This window comes from Lonchura striata, chromosome 3 (assembly GCF_050655825.1).
Source record: "Lonchura striata isolate lonStrDom1 chromosome 3, ASM5065582v1, whole genome shotgun sequence".
Classification (NCBI taxonomy): Eukaryota; Metazoa; Chordata; class Aves; order Passeriformes; family Estrildidae; genus Lonchura; species Lonchura striata.
Window position 1 is genome coordinate 30,529,986 of NC_140705.1, and position 27,944 is coordinate 30,557,929.

The following is a 27,944-nucleotide window of genomic DNA, read 5'->3' on the forward strand; positions in this document are numbered from 1 at the left end:
CCGCGCCTCTGCGGCTCTCCGAGTCTCTCCAAGTCGATAACCGAGCAGCTCTCCACAACGAGTACTACTCAGCTCGGAACTGCAGGCAGAAAGCATTGCTCTCGATGCTGCTTTTGTATGCTGTTGCGTTCTGAGAATACCCGTTTCCCAGCTGCATCAGCCGCAGGATGTGGGACCACGGCTGAGGGGAGGTGAGACACCCGGGGGTGTCACCGTAGACAGACGCGTGTTGCCGCCGGGCCGCCTACCCCGGCCGGCCCCGGGAACGCCCCGCGGGCGCTCCTGCGGCTGCCGCCGGCGGAGCGTGCCTGGCGCCGGGGCAGCCGCGGCCGCTCCCTTCCCTCCCCCGCCCGCCAAGCGCCTCCCGCCCGGCCGCGGCCCCGGCCCCGGCCCCCGCCCTGCGCACAGCGCCGGACTCACCGGGCAGCGCGCACGGAGAGCCATGGGGCGCTCCCGCGGCGATGTGCGCTTCTTCCTCCTCCTCCTCCTCTGCAGCTCCGCGGCGGCCGGGTACGCGGGGCTGGGGCGGGCGGGGGCGCGGGGCACCTCTTCTTCCTTGCCTCCCGCCCGGCACGGGGGTTGCGCGGGCAGCGCTTCCCGGGGTCCCGGGCGCCCGCCTGGCAGCCGGTCCCGGGAGCGGGCAGAGCAGCGCTGCCCGCGCCCCGTCCTGCGCACCCGCTGCAGCCGGGGGTGAGCATCGCCTCAGCCTCCGCAGCGGAGAGAGCTGAAGGGCTTGGCAATGTGTGGCTTTATGTGGACGCGGTTACTTTTCATGAGAGTGTGTTTCACTGCCTGCCCTTTCTCCCTCTGCCCATTTGGACTTTCCAGACCTACGTTCCTCGTGGCAGCTCCCTGGAACATCAGGCCCGGAGCAAACTTGACTGTTGGGGTAGCTCTCCTGCGGGACAGCCCAGCACAGGTCACCGTAAAGGGAGAAGTGATCCGAGATAATGAGACCATCTTGAGCAGGGAAATGGCCTTTGAGAAAGGTAAGAAAAATAATGGACTTGGTTTGGAAGTATTTCAGCTTGCCTTCTCATAGGAATATTTTGTTCCTCCCAAAATATCACAGCTTCTAAATGGTACTAAAATAGGATTTTTTTTTTTTTTTTACCAAGTAGGAGTCGCTATGGGAAAATAGTCTTGTACACTGCTAGCTCTGTTTGGAGTTGGGCAGCTGAGCTGGATATGACTGAGTGCATGGGTGTGCTAACTGTCTGTAAACTCTGAAAATAATCAAATACCAGCAAAGTGTTATGGATGTGGGCTTTCTGAGGAGCCAGGAAGTACTCTGGTCCATATAGTGGGGCCACTGTAGAAGTAGTGGAAAAGTTGCTTACAGGTAGCTTATTAAGGTGCAAAGTGGGAAAATGGAAGGAGTAGAACAAACAAGGTAATGCAGCAACTGGAGCTGCTTCTTTATGCCCTAAGAATGTAATGACCTGAGGACCATAGGAAAGTGAAGATGGCTGTGTCAGACGCTTGGAAACTCTGTGCATTTGAAGAAACAAGAATTTTTAAGGACTGGGAACTGAATTGTGGAGAGTTTGGGGATTGAAAATAAGTAAATGTGAGAAGAGACTGATTTAATCTATGCCACCAGGCAGGGGTAGTGGATGTGGTGGAAGTTTGAAGAGCTGAGATATCCTGGCCAATATTCCTTTTTAGAAAGGTCACCCGGCAACAGAAGCATAGAGATAGCCTACCTGAGAGATAGGCTTTCTTTCTTGTGAGAAAGAAAGTATTTTTTATGGACAGTCCAGCTTTCACACTGCTCTTACTGTGAGGTGATATAAATAACATCTAAACTCCATCTTTTTATTTATTAAAAGTAGAGAGTCTGAGGGCTGCATGAGTTACTGAAAAATCTAACCTGCTATAATGCTCTTTCTCTACTACTTGTGTAATTCTTCTGTTAATGTCTTACAGTTAATGTAGATGCATAATTGGAAGCATCACACCTTCATTTCAAAGCCTTCACAGCCTGTAGAGAAGATTGAGGCTTTGAGTGTGATGGAGTCATTTAAACAGATCAAAAAATTTTGATATAGAACCAAAACAAATTGAAACCAGTCAGCTTTTGTTGTTTTCTTTTAAAACCCAAAGTTTTAAAAAGAAAATAAATTGTCTTGTTTTCTTCCTCTAACTATACTGGCTTTTATTTCCTGCTTCTGTTCTGCTTTAACATAGAGTTCGTGAGCCTTGCATAAGTTTCAGCCTGTTTTTGTGCTTCTCAACATTAAAAGCCAGACAAGCAATTGGTAATTTCAAGCTTGTGAAAATATATGGCTGTCTCTATCTTCTGAGCACACAGAATAAAGCTTGAAACTGGGAGCTGCTGAACTCAGAGTGAACGGTGGGTTATCAGGAACAGGTATGGCACTGTTCTCAGACTGGGTACAGTGAGAAAAAAGGACAAATGCTATAGTGAATTGCTAACTTCTAATAGTTTTCAGACTTTTAAATATATCTTTAAATTTTCTATGCTTTTTTACTTGATAAGTGAAACAAAAAAAAGGTGCTGAGCATATTGTGTATTTCCTCTTGCAAAATTCTTCACATTTAGTGTGTGGCCATCAATTTTTTTCTAGTCAGGTTATACAATCTGTTAGTAATTTTTTTTCTGTGAAAAAATATGTAAGCAAAACTGTCAAGGGCCAGGAGAAAGGGAACTGTCCTGTAAAAGAGGATGTAGTCTTGAAGACATGTATCCAAAAGATACATGTGTGGATCAGTAGTGACTCAAGAGAGAAGGCAAGTTGTCAGAGAGAAGCAAACACAGCTTGTCAGAATAAGAACATAAATCATTAAAATTGTCATTGAAGAACACAACAATCTTAACATAAAATATGAAGTTACAGCTGAGCTTAGTCTGTGACTGAAGAACTGGTGGTTTTATTAAACCACCTGTTGCAGTTGAAGGAAAAAACACAAGCATATCTTCAGGCACACAAAATCTTCTTTAAATTACATAATTGCTGCATACATTAGAAAATGTTGGTTTATCTGTCACTGAGTATCTGCCTTGGTTAGATGGCACATTCAGTGGCACTGTTGCCTAAGCTGGCTCAATTATGCTCTGTAGTTTCCCTTGCATGGTGACAGCAAAAGCAGGGGATTAACTGCTCTGAGAAACTGATCTAACTGGAAAATAAAGTTTTTATTTTGTTTGAATGTTTTTTTAGGCAGACAGGTCCCCTGGTTCAATGTGCAAAAGTTTGTGCTGATGGAACTGAGTTGGAAATTGGATGCTGGAGACATAGGACAGGCTGAGGACACAGTTTTTATTAGTTTAATCTGCCAAGTTGATTCAAGTACCTCAGTGTGAAAGGTATTACATACCTGTCTGTCAAATGCTTCTGCAGTTGCCTTAAATGAACGATTTAGCCTGGTTCTCTAGTAGCAGCTCAATATGATATATTTAGTGGTCTAAGTTTCTAAGTTAGCTCCATGAGAGGACCTTATTGCATTAGAGGCATGTTTTTTTAAAATTTCTATAATATACTTCTTGCTTTACATAAGAAATAGAGTGTTTACCCTCTGATGGTTGATAAAACATTTACTGTTTTTAGTGGAATTTTGATATCTGAGTGATTCTTGGGCAATTGTTAGAGAAACACTTTAGCAGTGGAGTTTGGTTCCCATCATTATTGTGTTTTTATATAACTAAGGGAAAATAAATATGAATAAGTGGCTAGTGGGTATTTGGAGTGAAGGAGAAAGTGTGCATGCACATGGATTTAAAGATATTTTGAGCTTGGCACAATATTCAAGAATATACTATATAGGAAGGGAGATTGTTTAGGACCAGTATTCTGGTGCAGAAATTAATTGCATTTAATATAGTGGAAAAAAACCAACTGAATATTTGCAAGGGTGAGGTTGCTGCTACAGGTAAATTTTGTGTGTGCAAGCACAACCCAGGAAAAATAGAATGCATCACAAGGAGAGAATAGGTTTCCATTGCTTAGAGCAGATGCCAGGAAGACACAAAGCTCTAACTAAAGACGTCTTTGTGAGCTGTACCAAGCCTTGACACACTTTCTGTGGAGATCCAGTATCAGAAAGATCCTCACCTCGATTGAAAATGGATGCAGAAGGTGACAATGGCTTGTGTGCAATTGGAGCTGTTGGGTTTTCTGTGTCAACAATAGCAAAAAAAGAAGTTATGGGAATAACAGATGAGCAAGTTAAATTCCCTGCACGAATAACTTGATCTTTAGTGATTGCAGTGAAGGGTGACTCTTGCCATGCATAGTCATCCAGTCATTGATAATAAAGTATGAATTGGCAGGAGGTATTTTCTTACAGGGTTTGCTACCCAGACATTGCTGGGTGTTAGAGTATGAGAAACCTTATACTTTAATTGTGAGAGGTTCTGAAAAGTATTTTCTGTGTTGGTGCTAGAATGATTTGGAAAGAATAAGAAACATGTAAGTCGGAAAAAAAAAACTGGTTTTCAGAAAAGCTTCTGTGTGTAATGAGGTGTCATAATTTGCCCAACAGCATGAATGTTTTTAATTCTAAAGAGTAAGATTCATTAGTTAAAACTTTTGCTATGTAATGTACAACATAAAGCATTTAAGACATGGTGAGTGTGAATTATGTGAACTTACCGGAGAACTTGGTTTACAGTAACATGCATAGTTTGTAAATGACTTGTACGTGTTAATTAATTTATGTTTTTCTGTATTTCCAGAGAGGAGTGCACTTACTTGTTAACAGAGGTTACTGAGCTAGAGCATGGTAAATACTCAGCTAGGATTTATGAAGCATAATATTTTGTGAGAATGTTTGTCAGGCTCAGACATGTAGTGATCCTCCACAGAGACAATGGAAAATCTCCTTTTGCTAGAAGGCATGTTTTACATACTTAATAATATGGTTCTGGCCACGTAAGTGTAAGAACAAGTGAGAAACGCTAGGAATAGTGAGTTGTAAAGTAACACCTAAGTGGGAATGAATGGCCTAAACCCCTCAGTCCCTGTTATTAGTTTTGAGTTGCCTCTGTACCCTATGTCAGGATAAAATGACTGAGTTATTGGTGACTGTGCTGTCTGTGCTGAAAATCTGTGGGGTGAAAGGTTTTGCTGGCAGTTTAGTGGAACATCTCCTTTCTGCCTAATTTTTCGTCAATGCCTAAAAAGCCCAACAGTGAGAGAGCAAGCGTTGCTGCAGTGATTTTGCATCCATAACCTCCATATCCAAAAGTACATGTAGCTGTGCCTTATGAAAAGTAAGTTGTTAAATAGTGAGCACATGCACATAACCTATGCAAAATCAGAATGAAGGAAAAGTTTTTGGGAAGGAGGTGTTGGGCCTGGACCCAGAGATGACTAACATAGTAGAGAAGAAGGTGCTCTTTTATGGGCTTTCATATAGCTGGAGTAGATAAAAAAACCAAACAAACCCAAAAACATAAAAGAACAAACCCCAGCAGGTTGCTGTGCCTGTTGTTGAATCCATCCTGCTAACAGACCCATTAAGTTGTCTGCAGAAAAACGGGAGTAGTGATCCTATCCAATACTTGAGCTTTATTTTATTGTTTGCCTGCTGTTTGAGATTTGAAGGAAGGAGTCCTTCTGTGATTCAAGGCTTATGTATTTGTATATGAGGTTTTTCTGGTCACCGTATTCTTTGTCCATATCCAGCCCAGGAGGGTGTGGCAGATGGAGCACTCCAGACTGTTTCACAGTGTCTTCAGAAGCGTGGGATAAACCAGAAATGCAAACAATGGGGCAACTCATGCAGACGAGGGAATATTACAAGTCTCAGTGTGCAGTTCCCTGTTGCCACTGTGAACTGGAGGGACTTTGGAGCTTTTAGGAAAGGGAGGAGAGAGAAAAACAAACTAAAGGTTGTGAATTAGGGAAAAAAAAGTGATGGAAACAAACAGGACTTGGTAAGTAACATGCTATCATAAACAAGAAGGGATTCATAGTAAAAGGATAAGTGCACATTGACAGAACAGAGAGGTAAGAAATGAAGTAACTAAACATGATCTAAACTGGCCAAAAAACAACAGAAAGAAGGGAAATTGTATGTAGAAACTGTAAATGAGATCAGATTACAAAGGAATTTAAAGAAGTAGCATGGCTAATGAAGAACAAAACTGGTAAGGCCAAACCATCAGTAGGAAAGTATGTGAAGCATAGTAAGGCAGGGTTTTTTAAATGACATATTGGTAGCAAGAAATCTAGCAAAGAATGTGGCTTGCTACCCTGATGAGAAGGGTTGCTACTTCTGTGGCTTGCTACTCTGATGATTAATGATGCTGAGATGCAGTAAGTGTGTAGTCTTCACTAAGAAGATCAACTGACTGTCATGGAAAAGGCTTAAGAATTAAGATTACAAAAGGGGAGGAACAGTTTAAAGAGTACTTTGGTCAAGTGTTTAGGCTTGATAAAATTGCCTGTAGAATATTTAGGGAATTGACTGAAATAATTTAAAATCTGCTAGTGAAGTTTTGAGAGCATGAGTGAATGGAGAGGTTCTGGAAGATTGAAAACCTGCAAAGAAAATCTGTTGCACTATGGGTTGGGAAGGGTTGTAGGTGGAGAAGAAGCAAGATTTTGTCATATTTTGATTTTACTAAGGCTTCTGATAGTCTGTCATGGCACTTCGACAAGCCAGCTGGGGAAGCAGGGACAGCATGAAATTCTCATTTAATGTGTTTTTAGCTGAATGAAAAATAGTGTTCATGAAGTAAGTCTAAGTGTTTCACTCTCAAACTGGAAATGAGTTGCTCTGAAACTGTAGTGTTTAGTATGATTGACATGAATGAAAAAGGGATAATGTTTATTAGATTAGTGAAGGGGTGGTAAGGACACTGGGAGAAAGGATTAGATTTTGAGCACATTTTGGCAATGATAAGGGGAAAAACTGGAGTGTGGTTCACTAGTACTAGTGCATTTGTTGATGAATAAAAGAACATGTGTTTATTGGATGGGGAACAAGGTGTGCAGTCCTGCAGAAAAAGGGGCATGTGTATGGGGGTGTGGGGTAATGGTTTAAAGGTAACAGAAGGTGAAGGCTTGTAAGTAATACTGTGGTGCTCAAAAAAGAAGGTAAACATTGTACTCAGGGGTATACACAGAAGTATTTCCTGCAAGCTATGAGAAAGTATTCTAGTAATTTTCACAGCCTAATTGGGCATCCTGGGGAATGCTGTGCTTGATTTTTGGCACTCATCATGGAACCTGTGAACCAACTGGAGAAATGCCAGGGAGAGCAGACGGAAGGATTTGAGTTCTCTCAGGAGATGAGTTCAAACCTGACAGAAGAAGATGGGCCTTCACATGAGATGAAAATAAATTGTGGAACGCCATGTTCCAGTTGTTGTGGATGGAAAACATGATTGCACAAATTTACAAGACAGAAGTCCATGAAGGATTGGCCCAACAGACATACAGATTGCATAGGCTGGGAAGAGTACCCAAGGAAGGGTCACTGTTCACTGTTCACCTGTTTGCTTTTGACACTTTTCAGATGTCTGTCCTTGACCATTGCTGCAGATGGGATCTTGGGCCAGACAGACTTGGGTTTGACCCTGGGAGTCTCTTCTACATTCTGGAAAGCTTCTGAGGAGAGGTGGGAGAAATTGGTGTGAAGCATCAGGAGAAGTGTGGTATACACCTGCGATGTGCTATTAGGTACATGAAAAGTAGCTTTAAAGAGAAAAGGGTGGGAGCTAACAGTAGATGGGTCTAAGGTGATGTCTAGTGGTGTCTAGTTAGAAGGAGATCCAAGCTGAAGTAATGATATAGAGAAATACTTGCAGAGGCAGAAAGCAGTTGGGAAATTCATGAGTTTCCAGTCATACAGAGGTGACTTCTCTTCTTATGAGACCTTTATGACTCAGCACTAGTGGTGTTGCTGGTTTCCATGCTGTGCTATTCATGGCTACCTGTTTATGAAGGTGGAGTTGAGATCCTGTCAGCAGAGACTGAAGAGCAAGTGTCAAGAGATGATACTGGTTCACCTGCATTCACTGCAGTCCAAATAAGTATGTGCATAGAAAACATAGTTATAGTGACAGACCACATCTTCAGCTTCCTGGAGGTATAGCTGTGAGGTCTGTGTTCTTATTTTTTAGGGTTAGGGATTTATATTGCCTTTATTTACTGATGAAGGAAGTCTCTGGTACTGTTTTTGTATATTCAAACAATTTTATTGCCTCAGAAAAATTATGTGGCTTTGTTATCACAAACTTTGAATGTGTTCCAGAAAATGGAAGAAAACCATTATGAGAACGCATATTCTTCTTTTATTGCTTTTAAGCAGAAATGTGAGTAGATTCTGAATGTGTTATTTGCAGCGAATAAGTTTGAGAAGCGACTTGACTTTGAAATTGTGCTCCAGTTACAGCAATTGATGTGATAAGGGTGGTGTTAATACTGCCAAATGTCTGGCATGTACAGGCTTAGCCATATTTTGTCCTGATGTGATTTTCCTGTGTTGTAACTTGGAATAAACTCTGCAGCTGCTTTTAATTGCCTTGATAGTGGCTTTCTCTGTGTTTATTTCATAGGCATCAGAATGGATAGTAATGGTGGCCAATAGTGCCTTGAAAGCAGCATGTGGAAGTGTGTGTGTTTGTGTGTTTGTACATAGTCACCGAGGGGATGAAGTGTATTTCACATTTAGTTGTGTAAAAGGCTTAAGTCTGAGATTATTCTAAATTGTCTATATAGTTTCACAGACTGAATCTGATCTCAAGACAGTGTAGTATTTAAAAATTGCCTTTGTGACAGCTGTAAATTTATAATTAATGGCAGTAGAGTTGTTATGGTGTGGTAGGCAGTGGTTATGTCATATGCATGACAACGAGTCCATGGAAGGCTCTTAGGTTTGTCTCAGGAAAAAGTTGAAAAGAGGCTGTACTTGATCTTAAGCAGTGATAGTGCCTGGATAGCTCTCAGAAGGTCTCTGATTAAAAAGGTTATTTAGTTTTGGAAATATCATGTTGTTCTGTTTTCCTGCCTAGCATGCAGGGTCTTAGATAAACCAGAGAGTGTTTTCTAAGTATTGTGTTCTTGCAACTGGCTGGTCTCTGACTACTCTGTTGAAAGTGGTGATAACAGTATAATCCATGGAACTGGTTGGTTGGCTCTAGAAGATTGAGTGAAGAATTAAATTTGTAAATTATGCTTTAAGCCTAAAAAGGGCCAGTGAGCAGGCAAACTTGCTGCTTGCTTGGGGAAGGGATTATGGATGTGGCAGGGCAAGGGAAGAGGTGCTCAGCCATCAGCAGTATCTGTTGTTCTGAGATGGTGGGAGATTGTGGTTTTCCTCAAGGGTGGATCTGAGAGTGCTGACAGGGGAAAAATGGCTGAATCAGTAGGAGGGACAAGCAGGGGGGTACCACAACTCCTTTGCCATGTAAGGTAGAAAGACACAGAGAATGCTGTGGTCAGGGGGCAGAGAAGAGGAAGGACAGTGCCTCTTCTGTTCATACCTTCTGCATCTGTAAATCTGCATCTGTTCTGTCCTGGCCAAGAGTGTTTCTGGATGTGCTACTGGGTTTCTCCCAGTCTTCTGATCATGGAGATTAGTGAAAAACTTTTGTATTTAGGTGGAGAAAGGTTTTTTCTGAGTTGTCAGGAAAATATCTCTATGCTTCCCATTGCAGACTGAAGCTGGAACTTGGTAGCAACTGCAGAGTTTGGTAAAACAAAGCTTTAATTGCAAAAACATCTGTGCATTCTGCCTTTCTTCTGTCCTCCAGGGCTGTGGTGCCCTGTCTCTTGACCAGGCCCTTAGGTGATAAACTTTTGTCTGGTTTGCTTTATTTCTCCTGTCCCTTTAACATCTTTCTCCATAGGCAGCACTGCTACCTTGGCTCTCTCTCCCCATTTATAATTTCTGAGTGCTTTTAGCCTTCAGGTTTGCAAAAACTGAAAAGGATAAGGGGAGTAGGGTAGGAAGTGGCTGTGGAGGGAAGTGTACGTAGTGCTGGCAGACAGGGTTTAGGAGGCTTTTTGGAGCAAGTTATGTCCCTTTGCTACAGTCCTGTTGGCCTCATTTGCCTTTGGATGCCAGCCTGAATGCTGACGTCCCCTGACAGTCCCTGTTGTGTGTTTGAGTGCTGTATTGCCCCTCCTCCTGTAATCTGAGCCAAACTGAGCCATAACGTAACAGCCATGGCTTAAGCTCTGTATTTTGGGCTATTTGTGTAAATAATCAGTGCTAATTTGGGTGATAGCTTTAGCATGATGGATGAAGAGTATAGCATAGTTAAAGCAAACTGTGAAGTCAACAGATTTGCAGGTCTTCTTTGAACAATAAGTGTTTTTTTCACTTTCTGGACAGTTTAGGCCTTGGTAATACTGCTTCTTTTTTTTTTTTTTTAATTTTTTTAACACAAAAATAATATATATTTTGGATGGGAATAAAAATCTGGAAAGACATTGAAGGACGCTTATTTTTATTTACATTATGTGAGTGTTTGAAATTGATTCAGCAGTAGAAAATAACTCCATTTGCCACTCCATTTGCAAAAAAAAAAGTTTTTCTCTATACATTTTCTAAGCATGGATAGATGGAACACAGCTGCCAGGGCAAAGATGTGGCATAATTTCAGTAAATCAATCTGAAGTGATTTGAGTTTTATTTTTCTAGTCTCACACGTTACTAGGAAGGATTGAGGACATAGGTAGAAAAGCTGAAGTGAGAAAATCTGTTTGTAACAATAGCTGCCACATAAACTAGAATATATAGTCAATGGTGACTATGTAAATAAGAGACTGAGGTGCTACTTTACTGATACATATTGGCACAAGCTGTAGTTCATTGTGCCAAGCCATATAGTCATTTTTCTAGAACCTCTGTCCTTTTTTAGGGGTGGAAGCTGAAACATTTATGACTAGTCCTAGTGGTGTCATCTCAAGAAGGGGTAGCGTAAGTTTCTGAGTCTGGGTCAGGCCTATGCAGTGGGAAGAATTTAAGATGCCACTATTTGTGCTGTTCTCCACAAGTATAAAAAAACCATGGATCTGTTTACATAGATTTTTTTATATTTGCTTGATTGATAATAATACTATTAGACTGACAAGAAATGGCAGGGTAGAAAAATACTTTAATGTACTGCTCACATGTCACTCCCACACTGTCTTCAATTCCTCTTCTATGGGACAATCCTACATGACAGGGATTCTGAGGAAATGGGCAGAACAGTGGCATCTGTTTCCACTGTATTTCTGGGTATTTGCTCAGTGCAGTAGTTATTGAATGAATACAGTACAAGCCTCAGGAATTCTGTAAAAGAAACAGTTTTGCAAATGACAATGAGAGAATTTTTTTCCTTGAAGGCTCACGTGACTTTTGTTGGGATTTTTGGTAGTTTGTTTTTTAACTTTCTTCAAGATTAGTCTGTAACTGTCCACTGAATTTTTCATGGCTCCCCCTAAAACAGTCATGATGCCCAGCTGGAAGTATTCCCTGACTAATGTCTTGTGGTAGCAGGGACCCGTGCTCTTGCCTGGTTGTTCCCTGCTAAGAACCACTCCAGTTGTGCTGGTGACTGCAGGTAGAATGAGTTAGGAGGAAGCGTTTTGTGGTTTGCAGTGCTTGGTGTTGGTGGCTGAACTGTTCTGGGCTCCTTTCTAAACCTGCTTCTTCTGTCTGCAGTTAGCTACCTGCATTTCATAACTGAAGGGATTCTTTGCAGAGATGTGTTGAAGAAGACAGAAGACTGTTGCCATTTCTGGGGACAGTGGATGCCAGATTTGACTGTTCGCATGAGAGTGTTACACGTTACATGTGGATAGAAGTCAGCTAACGACAGGAGGGCTGGCAGCAGAGCAGTGATATGTGCTAGCTGTTGGACCATGGTTAATTCCTTATGAACCTGAAATTGCTATATGATTAAATATAACTTTAATTGAGTGAGCAGAAAAATTAATGAATTTCCACTATTCGCCATTGGCATAAAGGAAATGTTTTGCCTATAGCTCTTGCTTGAGCATGTCCAAAGTCATCCCTAGGCACAGTTGAGCAGAGATCCAGGGAATTGACTGCAGCTTGATAGTCTCCGAGGACATGGGAAAATCTTGCATGACAGGAGAATTCACTGCAATGCTAAAGAACTTTAGATCTGCCCAGGCTGCTCAGTTCCTGGCAAAATAATTATGTAGTGACATAAATTGGAAGATTACCTCATGCCCTGGAGCCTCTTTTATGATTCTCTCTGTCTGGGAATTAGACAGTGCTTTGGGCTTTATTACAGCACCCAGGGAGGCTGTGGCTCCTTAGCACTGCCTCAGAAGGTAAATCCTTTCTGAGCTGCACAAATGTAACTGTGATATAAATCTCCCTCCTCCCCAAGTCTTTCCCCATCTGCATTACATTTTTACCTAGCTCAGACCAGATGTTCGATCTCCCAGGCTTGGGAACAGGAAAGAAATCCTGCCATAAGATTTCTGATTTTTTGCATGCCACTTGTTCTCAAAACAGGTGGAGGCAAGCAGGCAGTGCCCTGATGAGAGAGCTTTGACGTGCCTGCCCTGTTAAGGTTGCTTTGCAAGCTGGTAGGTGCTGCACAGGACTGTGTGCAGCAGTTCCCTTCGTCACTCTGCCCTTGTGGTGTGTGGGTACCAGTGTGTTTGCACTGGAGGGACAAAGATGGAAATAGAAACCCTGTGGTGGGCTATGGTACAAATAACAGATTTGTGTCTCCCAGTGTAATGAAGTCACTCCTGTAGCCATTGCTGTAATTTGCTGTTTGGATTAGATTAAAGCTAGCATAGCAGAAAAACCATGTGCATATCCACTCAGACACATGTGATAAATGGTTTCTATTCCTTGTTAATAACTATGTATCAGCAGTGGCAAAGTTAGTTTTTTTCCCTCTGGTGTTACAGGTTGTGGTTGTACAGACCCCAACTTTAGCACAGCCTTATTTCAGGGAGGGAAAGAAAGAAGAGAAGGGTTAGGGTTTTAGTGTATAACAGAGAGATTTCAGGAGGTCACTTTGTACCATCTCTGTTGTTATTTACCATGCATTTTGCTCCCTTTACAGAGAAATATAATGCCTAAGAAAAATTCTTCCTACTTAGCAGTAACTCACTCTGTCCTGAGTTAGGAAGACATAAGTTTCCTTCAGCTAAAATTATGTCTCAGTGCAATTGTTTGAGCAATTGCTTGGAGTTGTTTGGGTAGATGTTGGGAATAAATATATCAGTGCATCTAGAGGTGTTTACATTGCCTATGGATCAGGTACTCTGCAGGACTTCCTAATGCCTCTCCTGTGTGCCAAGCAAGCTTGGCCAAGTGTGAGGGCTCCCTGCCACTGTGAATTGGAGCAGCTTGTCCTCTCCACTGGCTAGTGAGAGAAATATTTTGCCAGACACTCCTGTGTGGAAAACCTCAAAGGCCAATAGGGTTTCTCAGAGTTAATGACTGCATGAGATGGTTCTCAAGTGGAGAGAAAGATGATATGAAAAAAAACGTAGATTTAACGTGGAAAGAACTGTTTCCTTAGGCCCAGTATTGCCCATGCCTGTTAAGATTTTGAATACCAGAATGAAGTACTGGAGTGTGCTACCCACAGACTTAATTTGTGGGATGTGAGTAATTTGCTTTAACCCGGTTTGTAATTGGAATAGATGGTACATACTGGATAGCATTTTTCCTTTAGTCCTCTGGAAGCAGTCAGGACAACTTGTATTCAGTTAATTGAGATTTCTTCTGTTTGCCATTGTCAAAGGAAAGAATTCATTGACTTCTAAAACTAACATTTATTGAAGTTCAGAGGTTGAGTGATTGCTTTGTTTTGGAAGTGATGCCTTTAGGTCCAGGATCAAGAAGGAAATTAATAAACAAATCAATAGATTAATTTTTCTAACTCTATGAAACTTTAGTAAAAGGTATAAACCCATGGCTTTTTAGGAGATACAAAAAAAGTCTAATTGAATAGAATCAGCAGAAGCAAATATGAGTCAGCAGTGTGCCTTGGCAACCAAAAGGGGGAACCACTTACTTGAGGGTGCATCAAGCACAGCATCACAACTGATCAAGAGAGGCAATTATCCCACTGCATTCAGCCTTGGTGCTGTCTCACCTTGAGAATTCTGTGCACTTCTGGGCCCCACAGTTTTAGAAGGTCCTTCAGTGCATCTAGAGGAGTGCAGCAAAACTGGTGACAGGGCTCAAAGGCATGTCCTGTGAGGAGCAGCTGAAGGCTTTTGGTTTCTCTAGTCTGGCTGAGGGGCACTCCCATTGCTGTCTACAGCTTTCTGAGGAGGGCAAGTGGAGACAGAGGTGGGATCTCTTCTGCCTGGTATCCAGTGGTATGAGGTGTGGGAATGCTTGAGAGCTGCACCTGGGGAGCTTCAGTCTGGACATTAAGAAGCAATTCTTTACTGGAGGGGTGGTCCACCACTGGAACAGGTTTCCTAGAGATGTGATTGATGTCTGAAACCTGACAGTGTTTAAGAGGAATTTGGACAATGCTACTAATACATGCTTTAATTTTTGGTGAGCCCTGAAGTGATCAGGTCCCTTCCAACTGGAATGTTCTGTTCTGTTCTGTCCTATTCTATAATTCATTATGTAATTAAGATAAGAGCTGTGAGAGTAATGGCTTCCTGATTTAATGATATCCAGGAGTTTAACAGGATATTTATTTGGATTCTAAAAATATTTGAGGCTACATTATCTAAAATAGTTATTATTAACCCAAATATATTTATATGTTAGTTACTTTTTCCCATGGTGACATAATTCCGTGCACTTAATTCTGGGTGCTTCTTTGATTGAGTGATAAATCCTGTGCATGGTTTCAAAAATGTTAGTTTTTATCTGGGCTGTAGAATCAATGCAAAATAATAACTTGGGTGGCATAGAAGGCTGAATGGATCGCAAAAGTGTTTTAGTCTCTCTGAATGTAAAGAAAAATGTTTAAGCAGAGAACATGGACAACAGCCCCCACCAAACAGAGAAGTAATGTTGCTCTAGGTTGGCATTCATACTTTTGCAGCACTGTAAAAGGTAACTCACAGCTTCCATCAACCATGTAAGGGGAGCAGCACTGCTATAATGTTGATATTTTAGTAAGTGTATGGTAGTTAATCTCACAGATTTCTGACAGTGTGATATTTCTTCTTTTTTGTTCAGGTACCTTTGGGACTCTTGCTCTTCCAGTAGTAAGTATTTTTTTCCTTCCCTTCTTGCTCAGAAAATGTTGATTGCCTGTAATTTACCACCCATTGCTGTTGATGTATTTTGCACGCGATCCCAGTTGCTTTCACAGTATCAGATGAGTGTATTTACTGACCAATAAATCAAGGGTTTTTCAGATCAAATGTTCTGCAGCTCATTAGAAGTAATTACAGGAGTCAGGAGCTGATTTCCAGCATCAGCACAAACTATCATAGAACTTGAACTCAAAAATTTGATTTGTGTCTTTTTTTACTGGCTCATTCCTACATCTGTATTTTAGACACACCATGAAGGCTAACTACAGCTAAAAAAATAATGTAAAGCAATAATTGAGAAATACCAAAATAAAAGATATTTATATACAATCTTTGTAAGGGCTTGGAAATGCATATTCAGTGAAAAACCCCAAAGGTATATCTTGAATTGTGTGGTGTGTATGAATCCTGAATTTATGATCTTGGATATTCATCTTGAAAACCCAAACTAAAGAATTATGTATTTATATCAGGAAAAAAGTTTTATCAAATTCATCCATAAGTCTGGGTGTCCTTTAATCTGGCGGGTTTCAGTTCTGATCTCAAATAAACTCTCTCTGATTAAATAATTTGGAAGTATTTGATAGATGGATAATAAATGACAATGAGCAGCTCAACATTATGCAGATTACTAGGTTGAAATGCATCTGTATTAACTATACATTAGCAAACATAGAAAATTCTGTTTATATAAAAAAAAAAATAACATGTTCCTCAATATGATTTGGCCAGGTCTTAAAATGTTCAAGCACCTAAAACTAGGCAAGGTGTTTTCCTCCCTCTCTCACTGCTATCTGAAGTGATGAAAACTGACTCATTTTTTAACTGCAAGATTTTCTATTCATTTGTGTAGCCACAGTAGACTTAGGTTTTGTCCAAAGTGTAATTTGTTAGTAGCAGGAGGTGGGTAATGAGTTTCTGGATTCAGCCTCATCTTTTCCAGAGGAAACAGTAGTTGCTTTGTCTGTGGTACTTGTGATGGTGGTTGGTGTAGTCAGAAATGCATGAGATGGGCTTTTTCTTTCTTGTATTAGGACTGCCAAAATGGGGATAGTAATACTATTCATTTAGGATGTTTTGACTAAGATAAAATATTTTCACAGCAAGTTCCTACTACTTAGTGTTAAAAGCTGCCTTGCTCATATTTGGGTTGAGAAACAACCCTTTAGAGAAGGAGCTGGCAGGGCTGAGGGAGTCACTATTACTGTAGCAATTGTGGAAATGTAGTAGTGTAGTTTGTGGTAGCATAGATGTGTGAAACAGAAGGTGGGTTATGTAGCACCTCAGCTGTCCTAATACACTGCCATGGCAATGCAAACCTCATTGTCTCTGACCTTTACATCAAGAAAGGCAGTTATGTCACCATGTTTTGGGAAGGAAAGATCGTTTGAAATATAACAAGTATAAAAATCTAGGGAGAAACCCATGCTATCTGTTCTTATTTGTGGTAGGAAAGGGATACAGGAAAATAGATGAAGTCTCTAAATGGCATTTATAGAAGATTTACATTTTTAAAGAAGAAATAGAAGACAATACTTGCAGCAAAATAATGCTGTAAGAGTACAGTTCACTTCAATGATGAAACAAAACAAGGCTATTTCCCCCCATTTTGATTCTGGATGATTATAATGTGTCCTGGATTTCTTGTAGTGAATCATATCTGCTTTTTAGGGATTACATTTTCTTTAAGTTATAGTATTATTCATAAATGAATGTTTGAGGTAATAATAAGGTAGTATTTGACAGATGCAGTAGCTAAGGCTGTTCCTCTTATTTAAGATATTTCAGAATACTTGGCATGGAATTTGAAGAGTGTTGAAATATGTGAATCATATGTTCTTGGCAATGTGTGTACAAAAACCTGCAGCTGGAGCAAATGCAAAATCCTTTTCAGTGTGGAATTTGCATCTAAAATTTAATTCTATAAATCCAGATTTTAAAGGGAGGATGTGTTCTTCCCATATCATCATAGGCCTGCTCATAGGTGAAAAAGAACCTTTTTTATTTTTCCCACTTGATTTTTTTTCCTGGCTTGTTTTTAAAACCAGAAAGTCAATAGAGAGGGATGGAATTGTAGCTGATTCCTCTTTATAGGTAAACACACAGAGAAGGAAATGTATTCTCTACAGACATTTGCATCTGCCTCATTTGTCATCCAGTGACATTTTCCCATGTTTGTGAATCCCTGTTACCTCAGTGTGCGCTGTTAAAATGAGCTTTGACAGCAGTATAGCCTTTCTTTATAGCTCTTGGTAGGATACTTTTGAAGTGCTGTGCCTGGTGAGTTAGCAGCTGTAATTTTCATTACACTGCAAGAGGAGTACTTCATTTCCATATGTTATGCTGAAAAACACAAGTCTGTCTTTAGTTGTCTTAACTTCAGAGGTTTTACTCCAGATTTACAGTTTCAACTGCAAACAGAAGCATGTGATTCTTAAGCTTTTCAGCAGGGCTGCTTGTTGGAATGAGCTGTGTTGAAACCCTTCCCCTTCTTCAGAGAGACTTTTTCTGGTGGTACAGGAGCCAGCATCTGGGCTGGGATGTCCTTGGGGTCAGTGGTTGTCTGTGAAGGCTCTGCTCTGCTCATGTAAAATTCCAGTGTGCTGCAGCATCTCCGCTTTAAGCCTTTCAACCCATGTGACTGGGATTCCTCCCAGCTAACTTTAGGAAATGAAGTGATGCATCTGAATTATGAGCTCTAGATTTCCTCTGTTCACTGGAAAGACACAGAGAGAGAAAGAGAGAGAAGAAATCTGTGCATGATTACTCTGACCTTATGTGGTCTACATTTCCTTGCCAGTGATATCACTCTCTTCTGCAAGCACTGAAGGAGCCTTCAATGTCTATCCAAAGAAAGTGAACCATATAAAATTTATATTCCTTTATTTCTTAATATTTTTGGAAAAATAATTATTTTACTTTCTAAATGAGTCACAGTATGTGCTGTAATTATTAATTATGAAAGTGAAATGAGACAAAAGTAGCGAGGTTGCTATTGACAAGCAGTACCTCACCTTATGAAAAACAAATTCTGTATTTGATTTTTCTACCCTGTAGGACATAAAGCTGAAGACTGTAGAAAAACAAGTTCTCCTACTGTCCTGCTCATCTTGCTTACACGTACATTCTTCAGATATTTTATTTTTGGAAAATTTCATAGCAAAAAGTAATGAAGAAAAATACTAGCCCATTATATCAAACTCAAGAAATTTCTAAATAACTTCAGAAAGAGAGCACAATCTATGTATGTGTAAGACTGTGAATTGCATATGAATGCATAGATACTTATATTCTTGAAAACCTGATTATTATTTAAAATCAGATGGAATTGTGTTGAAAGGATCCTTCTGATATTTTCTGATAACTGCTGAAATAACACAGTAAAGTCATGAATAAAATTCCCTTTCTCTTTTTGAGAATTTACATAAGTTGATAAATTCAGCTATATATTAGTCATTTATGTCAAATATTTTTTAAATAGTATTGTCTTCAGGAATGTTTTGGATACCTAACAGAGTGTCACTATTTCTTTTTAAGCTGCCTCTGAACAGTGCTTCTGGGAATTATGAATTATTGGTGGAGGGCCGTGCTGATGGCCGGCTCATCTTCTCTAACCGTACCAGCCTGATGTACGTGTCAAAGAGCACCTCTGTGTTCATCCAGACTGATAAATCCACGTATAAACCAGGACAGGATGTGCTCTTCCGGATTGTCACTGTCTATCCTGATCTTAAACCTTATAAAGTGTCTCTGAATATATATATCCGAGTAAGTACCCACAGGAGCACAGTTAGATGTTAGATTGTGTCACATGTTCCAAATTTGTGACAAATACAGTTGGTATGAATTTACTGCATAATCTTGCTAGCAAGGCCACTCACATTTAACATGCAGCTTGACTTTTCTCCTAGGATCCTCGGAAGAAACTGATTCAGCAGTGGTTGATGGAGGAGGGTGATCTGGGTGTAGTTTCCAAAAAATTTCAGTTATCAATGAACCCTCCACTAGGAGACTGGTCCATAGAGGTGGAAGTGAACGTGAGTATTAAGATTGCCAAATCACAGAGAGAATTATTTCTTCTGCTAAATGTGTATACAATTGTTTATGTTGCTGAAACCAGTTATAAACATGGATCATGAGATGAGTAAATCTTTCCCTTATGTGAAATACTGGGCAAGATACTGTGCAAAGATAATATGCAAACCTCACAAGATTTTCAATAGTGTATGGTTTTGTAGGGCAGGGTACAAAAACACGCATACAATACTTTATTCTAAGGTCTGTGTTTTGATTCCAGAATAAAAATGGTATTAAAAAAGTGAGGAGTCATAATATTAATATAAAAGATCTCACAAAGTAGAGTTTTTTCTTTTAAGTGAAATGTCCTTATATTTTGCAAGCAAATACACAGGAATTTGTTGTACCATGCTGTGCAGCCAGTCAGTATCTCAAGGGTTGAAGAACCAAGACTATTTACAGATCTTTTCCTAGTTTTAGGCGTGTTTCAGCAACTCACAGTCAATGATGAGTTACTAAGGAAAAAATAACTTTGTAAAATAGAAAGGATGACTAGTATTACAGGACTATTGCAAAACAAAACTGGAAGAGTCTGTGTTGCATGTTGCTATTGGTAGTAGTCCTCTCAGGCCAATGCTTCAAGCTGTAACACTCCTCATACACCATGGAGCATATTTCAAAAATAGCTGGAGGTTTAGCTGTTCAAAACTCTGTGTGTCAGGGTTATTCAGCCTGCTTTTTAATACCTAAAATTTGGGAACTGTATTTCCTATTTGGCTTGCAGTGGCTGTTCAGAAACTTTTAGCAAGTATAAAAAGGACTGCTTAATGTTAAATAATGAGGGAGATGATGGGTAGAAAGGGGAAAAACTCACGTTATCATGTATCACTTGGGAGTAACATTTACCAGTGCCAGTTATGTGTTTGATAGATTTCAATAGGCTTAGGCTTGTGAGGGTGGTGCTGAAGTGAGTGTCAGGACTGGATTTTTCAAACACTTTGTCATGTGGGTGTGGAGTTGTTGCTGTTGTCTGTGATGGGAAAAATGTATGAAGCTGTTCCTGTGCTCCTCCCTGTGCTCTGCCACCCCTTCCCAGCCCCTGCCTGCTGTTCAGTGCCCTCAGTCACGCTGAAGCAGCTGTAGTCGGGCTGAGATCTGAAGTGCAGTGGGAAAGTGACTCAAACTGAAAAGCATCTGTGTGTTTTTCTTGGTCCAGACTAGTTCACTGATCCAGCTGAGAAGCCATCCCCACTCACAGCTACTGTAGGTGCTTTCCAGCAGTTGGGGAAGTGTGGCTCAGACATGGAAACAAAGGCTGATGGCAGTGGTGGGCTCCTTCAACAGCTCACATGCCAAGTGAAAAAGTGTTTGTGAAATGTCGCTTGGGCTTTCTGCAAAGGCTTGAGTAATGCTGAAATTAGGAGATAATTGATGAAGAAGTTGTGGCAGCTGTTTTCAGGATCTGAATGAGTGCCACTCCCTCCTGAAATAAAACCGAAGAGAAAAAAAAATTGTAAAGTTTAAAGAAAAATGCCTCCTAAATTCATCTGGGCTAATGAAACAGCTGTGAGACAAATGATGTGAAACCTTAGTAGAGTGTAGTTGATGGTATTCTAAATTTTAGCCGTGCTACAGAAGGTTAATGATCTTGGAAAATATATGTCAGAGTGAGAGTGCCTCTCAAGTCATGAGTAACAAGGAGAAAGTAAATAGAGAACGTTTTGTTCCTGTCTATTTCAACATATAGCTAAAGGGCATCAGGTAAAGGAGGTAAAGATTTCAAATGATTTCAAAATGACTGAAGCATCATAACTGAACTGCAGAGCACAGCACTGGCAGTTTTTGTGAATACTGAAAATTTAGATGGGATCAAGAAGGGTCTGGAGAAATTCTCAGTACATTCCATTGAGAACTGATAGTTAAAAAAGCCTTAGGTGTGAGCTCAAGACACAGTGTCACTCCTCGCTGCCCTGGTTGATGCAGTTCCCTGGGTGTTCTCTGTTATTTCACGGTTGCCTTTTTGGAAGATGCATTCTGACAACACAGATTGCTGGAGTAGCTGAATACAAAGGTACCAAACTTGTGTTAAAAGTAGACCAAGCTAAATGGGTCCTTTTGGCATTTAAACTCTTTGAATTGAAAATTAAAATAGAGAAGGAAAAGAAATGTGTATTATACTTAAAAATAAAAAAAAAAGTTTTTAGACCTTGGTGTCCAAAAAAAAAGAAAGGCTACTCTTACAGTGCTTATCCTTTGGGAATAGAACAACAGCCCCAAGTCCCATACAGAAATACTTATGTTTACTTTCAGGCCCTTTTTTTTTACACCTGCTCCACTTTAATTTTCAAATTCCACATTGAATATAATGACAAAGCAATAAGCATTATTTCTACAGCATGTGCCTACACAGCATCTTCATTGGATCAGGGTGTCATATGCAAGATACAATAAGTGACTATTGCAATATTCACACTATTAGATTAGGTCTGCCTAATGTGTTGTCTCACAGACTTATTTTTCTGAAAGTGTGTCAACCGTTGGATTATTGAAACCTGCAAGATATCTTGCAGAATAAAGGAAAATAACTTCTGTAATGGGAAACTCTATTCTCTTGGTTGCAAGGGAGTTCATGCTGTGAAATACAAGATCATATGGGATGGGATTCAGTTTGAACATTGAGTTGTGTAGGGGTCTCTGTGTTGGTGATGCAGCGGAGATTTAGCGGGTGTTCAGTGAAAGCTAATGGGTGACTGGATCACTCCTAGTGGATATTCCTAGCTATTAGCTGGTTATTACTCTCTATTCTGGAGCAGTTCTGCTGTTCAAGGGAGGTGTAGGTTTTATTGTGTCATATATAAAGTTGCATGGATTCACCAATCTCTTCCTGGTAAGAGGTAGGTCACTGAGAACTTAGATTTGCTGCTAAGGAAGATTTAGTATATGACTGGAATTTTTAATAGATATGTCTTCCTCTCCTTAACTGCTAGCTCTGGCTCTGCATGGCATCCAGCCAGCTTATGGGTCTGTTGAGACTTTAGGAACATCTTCATATGGCAAACCCAGACTGATCTCTGCATGACTTAGCTATCCTGATGCCATGACCTGGGTTTTCTAGTTAAATAGGCAGCCTTGCTTTCTCAGTTTCCCTCTTGTCTTTAAAGAATTGTTAAGTGATTAAATAATGTTTCCTTTCTCGTGATTACAGATCAGTTTCCAAGTGTACTGAGGCTTGATTTTTGGAAGTGCTTCCTCTGAATCCTGTTTTAAATCAGGTTTTGGCTGCTTGCTGCTGTTAAACATCCTGTAGTATTTTTAATAAAAGTTCAGGTGTTAGTACAGCTGTTCCAGGAAAACTCAAGACAGAGTAATTACAGTATGGTTTTCAAGTCTCTACCTTGTGTTTTAGTTGGATATCTTATATTTCCTTTTGCTGAAAGACTTCTAGTTGCTGAGTTTTTGTAGCATGCACCTCCAACCAGAAGTTGTTTCTAGTTAAACAGCATTTTGTAATATAATTTATGGAAGTTGTTATGTATAAATTTGTGATCAAATTTTGAAGAGTAGTAATGTTTCATGTGCACCAAAAGCTTTCCAAAATATTTTTAAGAGTATTACACTTTTTTTAAAGCTTCAGCTGTAAAGCAAACTTTCAGAATCAACTGGGAATGATTATATACTTTATGTGTTGAATTTTTTAGCTTTTGAGGTTTAATATATGTTGTAGTGTATCCACAGCGAATTCTGTCATGTTTTGTGCTAGGTCAGTTACAGATTTCACATTTGATGTGTTAAGTTTAATGTTGTATATATAATTGCTTAAAAGATGTGTCACACTTCTTCAAAATCAGACTGTACATAAAGCCTTTGGCATTGTCTGAGTATTTAGTAGTTTGCAAATGTGCACAGATATTCAAAGCATGGAAGTGATCATGAAGTGCTTCTGTTAGTTCTGTCTAGACAAAAAACTGTTTTATTTAGTTGCCCAGCCAAGACAGAAGAGTGCACCTGACAGGGCCTGTGAGACAATGAGGTAACCCCAGGAATGCAGCTGGTGCCAGCGCTGTGCTTTTCCAGGGCGAAGCCCTGCACCACACCCAGAGTCTTTCCCTGTGCTCTAACAGTAATGCTTGTCAATGTCAGAAACAAATAAGAAAATTGACCCAGACATGATTAATTTCAGGGACTTTCAGTTGCCAAAGAAGAAAAAAAATCTGTGGTGAATGGCTCCTGTGACCTCATTTTCATTGGATCAGACCTAATGAATTAAAACAGTTCATCACAGCAGAGCAGAATCTAGACTGCAGTTGTTAGGGATTCTTGGATGTCAGGATATACAGCATCTAAAGCTTCCCTGCAGAACGGCTCATCCTCATCATCCCAGAACACTTCTCTGGATCTCTTTTTGGCACTGTTTTCTTACTCTGGGTGATTGCAACAGAATGCAGTAGGTGTTCTGCAGTTTAAGAAATGCTGATTTGGAGCAAAATGTTGTTAGTCTGGAAGGGTGAGTGTAGTTAAGAAGCAGGAGAAGGCATGAAAGACAAAACCTGTACTAAGAGAATGAAGCACCTCTGGAAAAATGGAATGGGCAGGGTGTTATCTTAAAGAAAGTCCCTAAAAATCTCTCTTGTGTTGTGCATATATAACTAACTAACTAACTGCTTGTCTCTAAAGCTCCTATTCCTGGAAACTGGTTTAACAACTTCCACTTCAGTATATTTGAACAATTTTTGCTAGAGAGACAGCCTTGCCCTAATGAACTAAAATGATTGAGTGGTTGAAGTGCTGTTACTTGTCCTACTTCAGACCAGCTTGGCTAAAAAATGTGTTAGTGGAAAATCTGGCTTAGTGTTCACATCATCAAGATGACCAAGCAGGGTCTTTGCCTTTCCCGGAACTATGAAGCATGGCTTGATCTGTGTCACAAAGCTTGTCATTTTAGAGAAGATGCAGCTAGGAGTACTAGTCTCACTGTAAGCTCAGTTTTCTACTACTTACAGTTACCTTAGTTTCTATTTGTACTTTTTAAAAATTTTATTTTTACTTCTAAGATGATGGGAAACAATATTTTATATTCAAGGGAGATGCATTTTATCAGTGCTGTTTGGGGTAACATTTTGTTCAGGGTTTGCTTTATGGCAAGGGTCACATATATACTTAATATTGGAAATAAAAGCTGTACAGAGAGCAAGGTGTGAGATGAATTCACTGCAGGACATTTCCCTAAAATACATGTTCCTAAGACTACCTGATAGTAATCTGATTGTGGACAGATTTATGCATGTCAGTGCTGTAGCATTTTGTGTTGCAAATACTATGATTTGCACAAATGTTGTGGAAATAGCTGATTCTGCATGTATATTTTCAAACCTAGGAATATAAATATGGCAGTTATTTTGGTGATCAGCGACTTAATCATCACATCAGCAGCAATCTTCTTTTTACTTTGATAGGAGTATTTCAGTAGGAGATGTGTAAATACAGATATGTAAAGGGCTTGGTCTGAGATGCTTAACTAGCAAAGTTGTTATCAGGTAACAAAAGTTTATAATTGTTTCCAGTTTAGGTCCTGGTCCTAGGGTTTTTACCATAGGAGTTCTCAGTTTATCCTCTCTTGTTACAAACAGTCATTTGTATCTTATACATCTTGATGCCACCTGACAATTGGTTATCCATATTCATTCTTCTTATCTCTCCTGGAGGAAATGAGTGAAAAATTTAGAAAAATAGGAAAATAGAAGAGAACACAAGTAACAAACAGCACAGTATGTGGTTCTTTTGTTTCTTTCCTTGATTTTAAATAACAAATAGCTGAAACAAGAAGATACAGCACAAGGCTATCTCTGCAGAAGTAGGAATGGCTGTAGACTGTAACAAAACTGCAGCCACCTTTTAAGTAAATGTAGAATTGTAAGATTATACAAAGTTTAGAAATAGTCTCATCCACTAGATAGACTCTGTAGGAGGTTCTTGCTTGTACAAGTTAATTTAAGATGAGCTAGCAAAGATAGTGCTGGTATGTCAGTCATGTTTTCTCATGATGACTGTGACTACTTATGCTAGGTAGTTTTATGCTAGCTAGCTCAGGTATTCAATGTTTTTAGTACAGAAACCAGGTATATGTAGATGTCTGCAGACTGGAAGCTGCAGAAGCTTTTCATGATAAATACTTAGGGTCTGTTTCACATGAACTTCCGTGTCCTTCTGTTTTGTAAATATATACTACTGGTCTCTACAGGAGCTGATAGTGATTGAGCCGTGATTTAAAATCACACCATGTCAGAAATTGTAGTTTAACTTGAATATGGGTGGGATTTGGCCAAGAAGGTATCTTAAATTTACTAATCTAACCACAATTGTATGTATTTTCTCATATGAATTTTTTTCAATAGGGTCAAGTTCATTATCAAAGATTTAAAGTGATGGAATATGGTAAGTGTTATTTAGTAGTGACCAAAATCAGTAGTGATTCTCCATTAATTTATACTGGCTTCCCTTTTCTGTCATGAACATTTTAAATACTCACAGAAAGTTTAATTTCTAAATCTTTGGCTTCTCTGAGGCTTCTCTGAGACTGACAAAAAATACCACCTTATCAGCTGCCCTGATAGTTTTAATGATCTCAAAATATCTGTATAGTATCTGTTTTGAAGCTTTCTGGTGAATTCTGTAAAGGCTTAATAAGCTATACATTTTATATTTCAGACTTAGAAGCTTATATGTGGGCTGTTTTTATGTTACTTTTTTTTTTACAACATTTCAACAAAATGTTCTAGTCTGACAATTGGGTTAAAAATACATCTTACCTTTTATTAGGAAACTTAGGAAACTAGTAGTCTTTATCAAATTACATGTTCTCCTCTTGTTACTTCAAAAAAGGAATATTCCTTCCGTGAATTTAATGCTTCTTGTAATTTTCCTTTTTTTAGTTTTACCAAAATTTGATGTTATGATAACAACACCCTTATACTACTCTTTGAGAGATGAAGATGTAACTGGTGTTGTCTCTGCAAAGTAAGTAAATCACTGATGCTGTTGTCACCCTCTCTCTTAAGAAACTTATTGTGGGTCTCTAAATGTCAAAGTAAAAATTAGAATGCTAATAAAGCCCCATCTATTCAAAATTAGTTGGCTAGTATCTGTTTCTAGTTACTGGATTTTGCTGTAACAAGATTCAGTAGATTTTCAGACTTCTAGTACGTTCTTTTAGTCTGGTAAACATAGTTCTAGACTATAGCTATACATTTTCAGCTACCTTATTTGAAAATTTCTAAGTTTCTTGCTTGTAATATGTACTTTGATGCTTTTTTGGGTTCTTATAGTTCTTTTATGGTACTCTCCAATTTACCATGTTAAGCTCTGTAGGTACAGTAACTATATTTTATTAGACAACTTGGAAAATTAGGCAAACTTCTCTGAATATCCTCCTTATTCCAATAAATCAGCATTGCAGATTTCAAGCATAGGTTTCTCTTATCAAAATACCTATAGCCATAAATAGGTAAATAATTAAAAGCTTTTGAAAAATTCAGAAGAGGCTTCTATGTAGACTCCTGTGTAAATAATATTTTATTTTTCAGCTGAGCAAATATCTAGACAAAAAATTACTATGCATTAATCTCATAAATTAATTTTATTATTGAAGATGAGAGCCAGATAAAGCTACCTGGTAGATACATCCAAGAAGACTGAAATAAAGGGTCTATTGTGGATTATCTAAAGCCTTAAAATACATACCTTCTGAAGAAGCACTCAGTTTACAAGTGAAATGCAAAAATCATTGTTTAGCAGGCTATTTAAATTAAATGTTTGGACTTTGAGAAAACACTTCATTCTGTAGAGTCCATGTAACCCGATAATATAAACTGTCAATGCGAAGTTGGATGGGACCCTGAGCAATCTGATCTAGTGGGTGGGATCGTTGTACATGGCAAAGGGGTTAGAACTGTATGACCCTTAAAATCCCTTCCATCTCAAATCATTCTGTGATTTTGTGAATCTCCTAAGGGGAAATTAAAAAAAAGTTTTCCTTGCTTTTTTCCCCCCATTTTACTTTGCTTTTGCAATCCATTATATGCCAGCTAATATTTAATTTCTTAAGCTGATTAGGTCCTCCCCAGGATACTTGACTCTTTCATTTGGTGTACACATAAGGTGGTTGAAAGTGTACCTGTTTCCTGCAATAAATTCATATTAGACACCAGTGAACCACCTGAGGTTGAATGCCAGCAGTGACAAAGTTTTACTGATAGATTGTAATTATTTATAGAGAATTACTTCATTTCTGACAACTGTTTTTATACACATAATGCCTCTTTATACAACTTGTAGATGCCATAAAGCCCATTTTCTTCTCTGGAGTATTATTAGATCAAGTTAAATGATGCTGCCCAATGACAGTATAATTTCAAGGTTAATGGCAGCTTATTATTGCAATTAGGTTTGCTTAGAATGAGTTTAAATGCCAGACAGTGTTATCAGAGTTGTTCCTGTAACTATGTTCTTTGATTTTTCTTTCTGTCTTCTTTTCAGCTTTTATATTACTTAAGTGGCTGCATAATGATTTAAAGTACTTTAAAGTTACCACACCTGCATATATTACTGCTGAGGACTAGAATGATTTTAGGTGTCCTATCTGTCCCCATGTTGTTCCTCCCCTCCTTCGCTTCCCTGTATAACTTGGAAAACATTTATACAAAATTTTATTTTATTGCTGCTTAGTGACTGCAGGTT

The 27,944-nt window shown here is 39.4% G+C and overlaps 1 protein-coding gene across 1 annotated transcript in view; it reads left to right on the forward strand.

Moving 5' to 3' along the window:
- The first annotated feature begins 351 nt into the window (after positions 1–351).
- CD109 (CD109 molecule) overlaps positions 352–27,944 on the forward strand; it is a 65,921-nt gene continuing 38,328 nt past the window's right edge. The window contains exons 1-7 of the mRNA XM_021553758.4: positions 352–510; positions 829–989; positions 15,115–15,143; positions 18,732–18,962; positions 19,106–19,231; positions 25,604–25,643; positions 26,141–26,225. Coding sequence (XP_021409433.4) covers positions 443–510; positions 829–989; positions 15,115–15,143; positions 18,732–18,962; positions 19,106–19,231; positions 25,604–25,643; positions 26,141–26,225 — 740 coding nt within the window. The 5' untranslated portion in view covers positions 352–442. The remainder of the gene's footprint in view (positions 511–828; positions 990–15,114; positions 15,144–18,731; positions 18,963–19,105; positions 19,232–25,603; positions 25,644–26,140; positions 26,226–27,944) is intronic.